The sequence below is a fragment of the Camellia sinensis genome, chromosome 3 (assembly GCF_055761805.1).
Source record: "Camellia sinensis isolate YWXY chromosome 3, ASM5576180v1, whole genome shotgun sequence".
Taxonomy (NCBI): Eukaryota; Viridiplantae; Streptophyta; class Magnoliopsida; order Ericales; family Theaceae; genus Camellia; species Camellia sinensis.
The window spans coordinates 14,129,245-14,141,355 of NC_138963.1; the positions used below are offsets into that span (position 1 = coordinate 14,129,245).

Below are 12,111 nucleotides of genomic sequence, written 5' to 3' on the forward strand. Positions count from 1 at the left end.
TTACTCAGGGATTAAGTTATGGTGTTTTATTATATATTATGCAATCACAGACACTATAATCTATCAATCATAAAGTATTATAAGACAAAACTAAACTTTTACTATTTGCAGACGACTTTAAAATTAAAACATATTTACATTAATGTAAGTCGTTTTTCTCGTTTTGTTACATATCACAGTAGATTATTTCTAAAAGTTTCATAAAATTTTCTTCATATTTTTTCATAAAGCATAACATTATTTAAAAAAAAATTATTATCTTTTATTTTTTTAATTGTTTTTTAATTTTAAAAATCTTCAATTCACGAGCAACTAAATGTGAAAAATCAACCTTAATACCAATGGCTAAGGGCCGTGTACTAAACGTGACTACGCCAAACCTAACGGGGTTTATCCATTTTGATTCCAGCACATTAAAGCTATCCTCACGCCGCGTAAGTTGATCTCGTCAACACTTTTTCGCAAGAACCTTTCACGCCGTTGATCTCAAAAGCTCATTCCTCACAATCAACGGCCACAAATGCATCTATTTACCCTATTAAACTACCATCGAACCACGTTAACATACTATGGGGACAATTGATCACCGGATGTTACCGGTTCCCGGTAAAATCTGCCGCTGAATAGTTGGCTTGGCAAGTTGGCGGTTAGGCACCCCACTGTGGTTGGTGACAAACGACCCAAGAGGAGACACGTGTTGCCACGTAGAAGTACTCGGTCGTGGACAACAATTTTCCATGCATACATAATTTTTTTTTTTTTGATTTTAGAAAGTAATTTTTTAATGACTTTATTAATGGAGAAATCATTATATTTTTCAGAATATTAATGATTGTTTTGATAATAGACTAAAAAAATAGAAAAATTACTATAAAAAATTAATTATTATTTTTTACATATTTTTTTTTTTATAAAAAGTTAAAAAAAAATCTTTCGGATTATATGTCTACATAATTTAAAAATAAAAATAAAAAATATTACAAAACACTATTAGTCAAATACATAATTACGACCTTATTTGATATATCTTATGCGGCTTATAATTTTTTTTATTTAATAAATTTGTATTCAGTATAATTTCTATTTATAATTTATAACTTATGAAATAGGTTTAATTTAAATAAATTAAATAAATTAATTATTGAGAAGCAGATAAAGAAGTAATTTTAGTTCTTGCTTTATGATTATTAACTATTAGTTTATAAAATTAGATTAATAAGTTAGATTCCAACAGAAGGGTCGCAGTCACTCCTTGATTCAAACCATAAACCTCTAACATTCTCACCATCTTAAATTATAGTTTCATGAACTATTAGGCCAACCACCCTATTATTTATCAACAAGTTTAAAATAATTATGTATTTTACTTCCCATAATATGTAAAGGATTACTATTTTTAATGAAAAATATTAGAGATCCTAAATATTTTACCAAATGTTCTATTAAATGTCTCATATAAGTGTGAAATTCATACCATATTATGAGTTTCATGTGAATCTCATCCCTATGTGACATATTTGATACAATATTTAAGATTCCTAACATCAATTATTTTTAATTAATGAATACTTCAAAACACTCTCCATTAGTAGTAATACATTATTTTTAATATGACATAAATGCCCTTTTATGCTCCTATATTTGTTTGTAGCAGTAGTGGCCAAGTCTCACCAACCCACGAAAATAAAAAGACTCACCAACCCCAAAACACGATTTGCTTTTTCTCTCTCCCTCCCTGTTTTCTATTTGAGTTAGGTTAGGAATACCAAAAATTATATTAAATATTTAATCAAATTTATCATATAAGTGTGAGTTCTACGGAACGTAGATTTACATCATATAAAATATTTGATCAAATATTTAATAAAATTTTGAGGCACCTAACATTGTTGTTTCTATTTATGCTACAAATCTCTAATCCAAATCTTGCCAATAAGTTGGCAATAAATAATCAACTCCTTCAAACTAGCAAAACCACCATTTTTGAATTTGGTTGATCTATCTATTAAATGGTTCATTTAAAGAGTTCCATTTAGCATTAGATATATCTAATTCTCTGTCCCTCCCTCTCTTGGAGCTTCTTCTCTCTCATGGCTGCCTTTACTCCAACTAAATCTCTGTTACATTCATCATTATCCAATCCAAATTCTTCATGTTTCTTCAAAACCCATTTCGATTCAGTCAGTTTTAAGAGGACCCATTTGGGATTTGAGAGAAAAATCAGTACCAAATGGGCACAAAATGGATTTTCATTAGAGAGAGAGAGGATCAAGGGGAGAGAGAAGCAGAGAGGAGGATTGGAGGTGAAGTGTACGGCGGAGGGGATAGAGAGGGGGTTGCTTGTTGGGGGGAGAGGGCAAGAAGGTAATTTGACAGCCGTGCCGGAGAGGTTTAAGGTGGTGGCTTTAATGGCTTGTGTCATGTGTTTGTGTAATGCGGATAGAGTTGTAATGTCCGTGGCTATCGTTCCTCTTGCTGCCAAACATGGCTGGAGCAGCTCTTTCTTAGGCATCGTCCAGGTTCATTTTTTTTCTCTCCCACTTTCTTTCTTGTTTTCCTGGAAAGTTTGGCTTTTTGTGTGTGTGGAGGACAATTTCTTGGTACAGACAAGTCTTGTGTACCCTGTATCAATCATTGATTATTATTTCTTTTATGTTGTTGAGAAAAATACTGATAATTGTTATTTATTATTGAATTTATTTCTTATGTTAAAAATAGTGAGACTTTGTTATAACACATAGTAGTAAATTACATAATTATGAAAGGTTTGAAAAAATATTTTGATGATTTAAATTAGGAGCTCTTAAAAATGTATACCATGTATATTGGAAAATAATAACACAATCATTTTATCTACCAACTGTTACACTACATACGTATGAATTTCACCGGTTGTATTTGTTATCAATATATTAATATATTGTGACATACTGTGATAAATAAAATATACAAAAAAAAAAAGACAAAATAAGAGAAATTAGAGATATTGTTTTATCAATTTTAATCGTTTGGTTTGATTTTCAATATTTATTTTTATTTATTTTTTTCTAAACATTTACAAATTATTTTAGTGAAAAATAAAAAACACTCATTATTTTCATATAGTTTTATCTAGAAATAATTTTTTAAAATTTAAAAAAATTAAACCAAATAGAGCCAATATATTTTAAACTTTTATACTTATTTTGAAGACATTTTTCGTCACAATTTTAATTGGAACGAACGCTTGAGACATTAGTTAAAATTTACCTAAAAAAATTATAACTTGATAATATGATCGATTAATTTAAAAAAACATTTTTCGTCACAATTTTAATTAAAACCAACGCTTGAGACACTAGTTAAAATTTATCTTAAAAAATTAGAGAAAATTATTTATAAGTTCTATTAGGGAGACTTATACTACATATGGTCCTACTAAAAAACTTAGGTTCTCATAAGTCCTGTGGGAAGTTTGTTGACACATTTACCCTCAATATTAGTTGTTAATATCATAAATAATAGTAAAACCATATATAAGAAATTGAATATTACCATAGATCATATCTATATAAACGTAACGTAACGTGGCATATACATAAACGTAACGTGACACCTATGATCTATGGTAATATGTAATTTCTTATATATAAAATTGTATGTTACCATAGATCATATCTATATAAACGTAACGTAACGTAACACCTACATAAACGTAACGTGACACTTATGATCTATGACAACATTCAGTTTCTTATATAAGAAATTGAATGTTACCATAGATCATATCTAAATAAACGTAACGTAACGTGACACCTATATAAACGTCATGTGACACCTATGATCTATGGCAACATTCAATTTCCTATTACCATAGATCATATTTATATGAAACGTAACGTGACACCAACATAAACCAACAACATTTTTACATTCAATTTAAAAAAATAAAAACTCATTAAGTTTGCGAAACGTAACGTGACACGTTACGTTACGTTTATGTAGGTGTCACATTACGTTTATATAGGTGTCACGTTACGTTACGTTTATATAGGTATCACGTTACGTTACGTGTATGTAGGATTTTGTGGAATGTATTCCTATCTAAATAGGACTTGAGACTCTATAAGAAATTACACAGGACTTACCCTATTAAGTCTCCCAAAAAATTATAACATAATAATACAATCGATTAATTTTAAAAAAAAATTATTATCAGAGGACTACATGATTAAATTAATAAGATGAGAAAAGTGATGACCATGAATGCAACTACCAAATCGGCTACACATACTTTTTGTTTGACTAATTAATTGGAATATTTTCCAAACGAGGTCTTATCTGCCAGCTGAATTGGCAAGGGGGATGGTTTAACTCTTGGTGGACCCCACTATTGCTCACCATATCTACCAAGAACTGAAAGGAAGGGGCACCTACCAAACACATTTAATTTCCTCATAAGTAAATAAATATGCTAACTTTAAAATTGCTTATTAATTATTAATATTTATATTCAGTTTTTATTCAACCGTATGAAATTATGATATTATACTTGAGGTTTTGCAAATTTGTATAAGGATGAGAGACCTTTTAGAAAATTAATTGCTTTGTATGATTGAGTTTTTAAAATTAAAAAATATTTTCCTAATAAATTGCGTCTCCTTAGTCCCAAAATTGAAAATAAAATTATTCAATTTTTTCATATGTATCAAGTTGCATGAGTGACATGATATTTCACAATATTGTTGGGAGCTTAGTTAACTGTCCCCTTAAAGTACGAAACCGTGGTAATAGGCATGCCACTTATAAATAAGCGGTTGAGTGTCATTTATATTAAGCTTTGTGAAGTATTAGGCCTTTGTTTGGATGTGGGTTGATTTTTTGACTATTTTAGTTTGAGGTTAAAAAGTTTCGTTTGAAATAAGATTTTTGAATTTTTTGATTTGTTTGAGAAAAAAAATAAAATAATTATAATTTAAATATGACATTTTTTCTTATTATTTTTTTAACTTATTTTATCTTTTTGTTAGCTCAAATAACCTATACCAAACATAGCCTAGGTAGTGCTCCGACAACGTAATAATTTCTTCATAATGAGGATGTTGGGATTTAAGTGTGGATGGTAGGAATGATACATTGAGTGGAAGAGTAGCGTCTCCACCCATGGCTCTGTTTGGGAAGTTTTATTTTGGGTTTTTTTTATTATTTTAGCTACAAAAGACAAAATAATCCAACTCATAATTATTACACTTTTTTTTTACAAAAAAAAAAGTCAAAAAGTCTTTCCCAAACCAAACTTTTTAACCCAGGCTAAAATAGTCAAAAAATGAAAAAACCAAAAAACTAACTCACTTCCCAAACGACACCTCTATTTGTTTTTTTCTTTCTTTCTCTTTTTTTTTTTTTTCCTTCTATTTTTTGGGTAATGTCAAAAGAGAACCAAAAAATAGATATTCGTAACCCAAAAAAAAAAAAAACATATTATTGAAATTTGCATTAAACACTAGAAATGTGGAGTGGTGTGGTGCATCCGTTTCATAAAAAATTTTCTCATTAGATTACAATGGTTGGTTAGCCATTGATGATTGATGCGGGCTTGTTTGGTTTGTTTTTTTGAAAAAATTTTGAGAAAAAATTTTCTACAAACAAATTTTTAAGAGTAATCAGACCAAATAAATTTTTTCAAAAAAAAATTTAAAATTTTGTTTGGTTACTTACTTTCCAAAATCACACTCTCTCTCATATACATCAAATCAATCATTTTTTTTAAAACTCTCTCCTCAAAACAATTTTTCAAAACCATTTCTGAAAAAAGACAAACCAAACAAATTTTCATACTTTTTATCTTAAAAACTACTCTACAAATACAAACCAAACAAGCCTACATGTTTGTCTTTGAGACTCAAATTGGACTGATATTTTCTTTGCTCAGTCATGTTGATTATTTGATATGCTAACATATTTGATATTACTTTTACATGGCCAGTCCTCATTTCTATGGGGATACATATTTTCATCAGTTGTTGGAGGAGCTTTGGTAGACAAATATGGAGGAAAGAGAGTGATCGCTTGGGGCGTGGCCTTGTGGTCTTTGGCCACTCTCCTCACCCCATGGGCTGCAAACCACTCGACAACCAGCCTCTTGGCTGTTCGTGCCTTCTTTGGTCTTGCTGAAGGTGTAGCTCTTCCTTCCATGAACACCCTTTTATCAAGGTAATGCTCATTTCCTTCTTGTTGAGTTCACTGAACATGTAATGCTCATATACCACATGATACAAATATGCCGATATGCTAGTTCTGAATGTTGCACTAGTTGTAATGTATCTACATCTTATCAGGTGGTTTCCAAGCCATGAAAGAGCCACAGCAGTTGGAATATCTATGGGAGGATTTCATCTTGGAAATGTTGTGGGCTTAGTACTCACTCCTATAGCTATGTCATCGATTGGAATCGCTGGTCCTTTCATCTTCTTCTCATGCCTTGGACTACTCTGGCTCTCTACATGGGCATATGGGGTTACAAACGATCCCCAAGAATGCCTGTTTATCAGCAAATCAGAGCTGCGTTTGATCCAAGCTGGAAAGCCTGACACTTCAGCAAACAAGGGCGAGCTTCCATCTCTGCACCTCCTACTGTCAAAACGGCCAACATGGGCAATTATCTTTGCTAACATTACTAACAATTGGGTAAGTTGTCCTTGGTCCTTATTTACAGTGAAATACAAATATTTATTTTGTATTCAAATTTTCATTAAGAATTTGAAATTTGTTCTTAAATGCAGGGATACTTTGTTCTTCTCACATGGATGCCAGTTTATTTTAAAACGGTGAGCATTCTCTTTCCCTTGTAGTTTCTTGTAATTTTGGCTACAATTTTGCATAGTTACCAAATTGTTCAAGTTCTGTTATGTAGCTATGGAACTTATTAAGATAAGCTTGCAAAAATAGAATATTGCCTTCTATCACAAAGTATTAGTTAATCTAAATATTTGTTTCTCACATTTAATTTGCACATTATTTTACTATAGTAGGCGATTATAGTGCCATGAAATGTTGCACAATCCTAATAGTGCAAGTACTAATCAAGTTTTCTGGTTTGTGCTAATAGGTGTTCAATGTGAATCTAAAACAAGCGGCTTGGTTTAGTGCGGTACCATGGGGAACAATGGCACTTTCAGGCTACGCTGCAGGAGTAACTTCAGATTTCTTAATCAAAGCAGGGTACCCTATAACATTAGTCCGCAAAATCATGCAGGCAAGTCTTTAATTACCCATTTTTCAAAAAAAAAAAAGTATTTAAATTATAAAAATTAAAAAAAAAAAAATCAAATTGTGTGTAATTTGTTTCTGACATTGGCTATCATAATTCGTGACAGTCTATTGGTTTCATTGGGCCCGGGATATCATTACTCTGCTTGAACTTTGCCAAGACACCGGTGGTTGCATCCATTTTCATCACAGCAGCCCTGAGCTTGAGCTCTTTCAGCCAAGCTGGTTTTCTACTTAATATGCAAGTAAGTGAAGACATTTCATTATTGCAAACTTTTATCAACAAATCCAAAGTTTTTTATGATTCTCTATACAATTAATCATAGTTCTTCAATGCCAAGTTGTTTTACCTCCTTGTGGGTCAAAAATATTGACTTAGCTTTCATTGTGTGATCAGGACATTGCTCCTCAGTCATCAGGATTCCTCCACGGTATGCTCTCAAATCCATCAATACATTTCTTCCTCCTTGAAAACTTTTTTTCGCCTGTGTTTGGATCTTGAATTTGTATAGGAAATGAAAAAAAAAAACACGACCTGCTAGTTCTTAAAAGATTGATTACTTTATTAATTATTTTTTTATTAGTAATCGTTTTATAACCAAAAAAGAAAGAAATATAACAAGGCTCGAGACACGTGTCCAAAGAAGACACACTTACATGGCCAAGAGGCCTACTACCTCACAAACGAATGCTAACATTCTTCCATTTTCCACACTTATCGTGCAGGCATTTCAAATTCAATTGCTACATTGGCAGCAATAATGAGCACAATCGGAACAGGTTACTTTGTGCAATGGCTCGGATCTTTTCAAGCATTCCTTACTGTCACTGCTGCTCTCTACTTTGCTGCAACCATCTTCTGGAACCTCCATGCTACCGGAGATCGGGTCTTCTAGACATTAATTTACACTTACCTCCTCAGTTTTCCAACATCCGAAAAATTGGATGTATCCTAGAAAAACAAAAGGAGGAAGGAAAATATGCAAATATGTATTAAGGGTTGAAATTTTGAGACATTCTTTCTGGCATTTGTAGTCTAGATCGAAAGGTGATTTTGTTTTTATTTTTATTTTTATATTTTTTATTGTACAGTTTGTTATATATTGTGCATCAGAGAAAGAAGATAGAGAGTGGGAAGAGACAGTGTTCAAGTTAACTGGCTCTAGTATATCTTTGTATAGACTTGGAATTTGTATTAAATTGGGGGATTTGATCAAAGACCCTCATAATAATAACTATAAAAAAAATTTCTTTGAAAAATCTTAACACATATCACTATTATCAAAATATTAAATTTTAAAATAATATAATTTTTAATGTAGATGTTGATTTTTAATAAAGTTAATATTTTTAAAATTTTCTTATCAAAATCTATCAAATAAGATTCATATTGACCATGTAATTCTTAAAAAAAAAAAAAATTACCATCGAAATTGATATAAACAGTAACATATTATTTTGTTTGATAGTAACATATTACTTAGTTTCACAGTAACATGTTACTCTGTTTGACAGTTATTCTGTTTGATTCTCACAGTAACATGTTACTTTGGTAATATTATTCAAGAAGAAAAATATATATTTTTTATTTGTTCTTACTTAATTATGTGTTTTCTCCTTAGAAAGTTTATGAAACAAAATAAATTGAGCTGTTCTTTTTACCAAATCAGAATTCAATGAAAGGATTTTGGCTCAATTTCCCTGTTAAATTCGATTGAAAAATGAAATCAAGGGTGTGTCCATCGCGCAAATTAGATGGATTTGTCTTTCTCTAATTTTTTTTTTTAATTATTTGATAGAAAAAAGAGATTTTCTATTAGTTCATCAGCGGCCAAACAAGTAGGTAGGAATGTGTTGTTGAGTTTGGTATGGATTAATGTGATGTTGTTTGCTTATTTTTACGCTAAGGCTGTATTTGATTGGGAGATTAGGAAATGATTTAAAAAAAGAAAAAAAAATATGTGTGAAATTTGATAAAATATAAGTATATTTTATTTTTATTTTACCTATTTTTTTCTTTCTCTTTTTAAATTTCTTTTTAAATTCCCTCACCAAACACAATCTAATTATGGGAGGTAGGTGTGAATTGTGAGATCTAGCTAGCAAGTTGTTTGGTAAGGTGGAAAGGAAAAATAGAAAGGACAAAAAAAGATACGTACATAGAACTGATCATTGACAGTCTCATTGAACCAACTACTTCGGAGTAGGTTTGTGAAGCATTTAAAAATAATAATATAATCTTTACCTTTCCTAATTCACCTATTTTCAAGGTTTGGGTATTCTTTTGCACATACAAATCAGATGGTGTGAGACCTAAACCCTTATAATTTTTTTAGGTATTTTTATGTGGATTAATTCCCTTCAATATATGGGGGTGTTGTTGAGGCAACATATATATTTTTCTTATAACTTGGTATTTGGCTTTTAAGGACTGATTAATTTCAAAAATAATCTCATCGTCTACTAATGGAGGTCTAATTAAAGTTGGGACAAATGGATTTTGCCTTAAAAATTGTTTGCATCCAAAAAATTTCGAATCTAAAACTATGGAGGAAGTGTAATCCCATACTTCAAGCCTTAACTACCTAGTCAACTCTAGTGTCGTTAAGACACCACATGAATTTTTCAAGAAGAGTAGGGTTTCAATAATTGATTTTTTATTGTGTTTGTACTACCAGAGCATCAACAGCCACACATGATTTGTAATTTCAAATGAAGCCCCAAACCTACAGAGAGTGACCACTCACCTATCAACTTCCATTTGGGAATTCTTTAAATGTTTCAAACTTCTCAATCCCAATTGGGAAAAGTCTATAATGGGCCCTCTAGTTGAGTGCACATGGTATGTATCTTATAAGAAGTATAATATTTTTCACAAAATGTATTAACTTTTGTTATAAAAAATATAATTTGTTTTGTTTTCATAAAATGTATAATTTTAGTTATACATGACTTTTAAAGTGCACATTATAACTTTAAAATTCATAATATTCATCACAAAAATCGTGACTTTTATCTCACAAAATGTATAATTTTTCTTACAAAAAGTATAACTTCTTTTACAAGGTACAAGTACGCATTATAACCGCTCCCACAGAACTGGCATACAACTACTGATTCAACCATCTTCAAAACCTAGTTTGGCTTTGACATGGGTAGGCCCATAAAGGCTACAGCCTACTATGAACAACCCAAACTCACCACTTAGGGCCCAATACATAATCCAATTAATGAAGCCCAGCACTGCTGAAGCCCCACATAGCAATAAGAACCAATGGCATCAAGACACATGGCAAGAGAAGGGCAAGCCACAACAGCAGATAAAGATCTGCAAAGTTATTGCTACGCCACATCGCCATTAATGAGGCCCCTTACAGCATTTATTGCGATAACCCCTCTCCGTCGGGACAGCACGCCCTCACCCTGAACAAGGTAAGCTACAGTATAGACTTTCAGCCAAGATGACCGGTCGAAAGGGACAACGAAATGATTACCAGAGGATATAAGCAGATGTTGAAGACAAAATGAAAGTTAAGCTTTTCTACCTCTAATCTATCTACATTCTTCACTTCTCTCTCTAACTCGCTCGTCGGAGGGTTCGCTGGGGGACTTTCCGTTGAACTCTTGTGCAGGTCTTCCGGTGGGCTTGGTAATTCAAACAAAGGCTTGAGGAGCGTGGATCAGTCTGATCCATCCTACCATCACGAACTGTATTATCAGTTGGCGCCGTCTGTGGGAAAGCTTTGCTCCGCACGCCAGTTGTACTCATTGTCGCCGGAGACCCTGTCCCAATAACCCTTTCCTACTACGCATCAAAGTGTATGGTCACGACTAGATCTATGGCTTCTCACCATAATGCTGCCGACCATCAAACTGACCTCCCCAATCTAAACAACCCACCACAATATTTCATCGAGCTTACCAACAGCATTAACCGCATGGCCGAGGGTGCTGGAACAGCTCAGCCGGCAGAGCAACATATTGTCCGCTTTGGCGTTGGGCCGCTTTGAGCTTACCCCCTCACGGTTTTGTTCCTGGGGTTAGGCTGCTTTGAGCTTGTCTCCAGAAGGCCTGTTGACAGATGGAGGGGGCCAGTACGCTTATAAGGTAGATGACGAGTCCCTTCCGAGTCGATGCGGGATAGACCCAATAGGCTTCCAAATTTTTAGGTTTGTTTCCAAATCACAATTTCAAGAATACTAAGTCAACCAAACACCCAATAATCCAAGACTCTGAGTTGAGTATATTGAGATCAGGGTTTTCAAGAAGTCCCAAACAGCCAAATTCTGATTTGGGTTTTTCAATCGAAGAAATGAATTTCAGAAGCATGGAAGAGTTCTGGACTTTCTACATGAACCAGCACTCAAAACCAGCCACAAGGCTTTGGCATTTTGTGGGCACACTCACTAGTATTCTCTGTTTGGATATGGTTTATCATGGTACAGTCATTTCTTTGTTGAAGGGAATTTTCCAGCCAGTTTTGGCCATCCATTTTGGTCTCTTTTGTGTGATTTCAAGGTGTTTAGGTTGATGATTACTGGTCAAATGGATAGAGAGATCAAGAGGCTTGGTAAGAGGCCTATTATCCTACAGTCAATTTGATTTTTCTTTCGAAATTTTCTTTTTATGTTTTTGTTTACATTTAAACTAATAGGTTGAGAATTAAGGCTCTCATTTTGTATACTTCGATTGAAGCATACTATTCAACTTTGCTGTTTAATGGTCTATTCTTATTTTGTCGAAGGATGTTGAAATTTCCTGAAATCCACAGCACATTGAGGGTCCGCAATGTTTTTTGTATTTTCATGATCAACAATTTTGGTACAATGAAAAAATGAAAGCAAATAGAAAATATTTTTCATG

General features: G+C 32.5%; 1 protein-coding gene across 1 annotated transcript; it reads left to right on the forward strand.

The window, feature by feature from the left end:
- The first annotated feature begins 1,658 nt into the window (after positions 1–1,658).
- Positions 1,659–8,508, forward strand: LOC114319878 (putative anion transporter 3, chloroplastic). The gene is made up of 8 exons (XM_028266942.2): positions 1,659–2,519; positions 5,966–6,192; positions 6,318–6,666; positions 6,762–6,806; positions 7,088–7,234; positions 7,356–7,493; positions 7,646–7,679; positions 7,975–8,508. The coding sequence occupies exons 1-8, from the start codon at positions 2,091–2,093 to the stop codon at positions 8,142–8,144; spliced, it is 1,539 nt and encodes a 512-aa protein (XP_028122743.2). The 5' UTR covers positions 1,659–2,090; the 3' UTR covers positions 8,145–8,508.
- The last annotated feature ends 3,603 nt before the right edge of the window (positions 8,509–12,111 follow it).

What these genes read in the sequence shown, in the direction of transcription:
- LOC114319878 (XM_028266942.2), top strand. Translation starts at nt 2,091, where the DNA reads ATGGCTGCCTTTACTCCAACTAAATCTCTGTTACATTCATCATTATCC. An exon ending in CTAACATTACTAACAATTGG is followed by an intron (nt 6,667 to 6,761) that starts GTAAGTTGTCCT and finishes TCTTAAATGCAG; the next exon opens with GGATACTTTGTTCTTCTCAC. An exon ending in GTCATCAGGATTCCTCCACG is followed by an intron (nt 7,680 to 7,974) that starts GTATGCTCTCAA and finishes CTTATCGTGCAG; the next exon opens with GCATTTCAAATTCAATTGCT.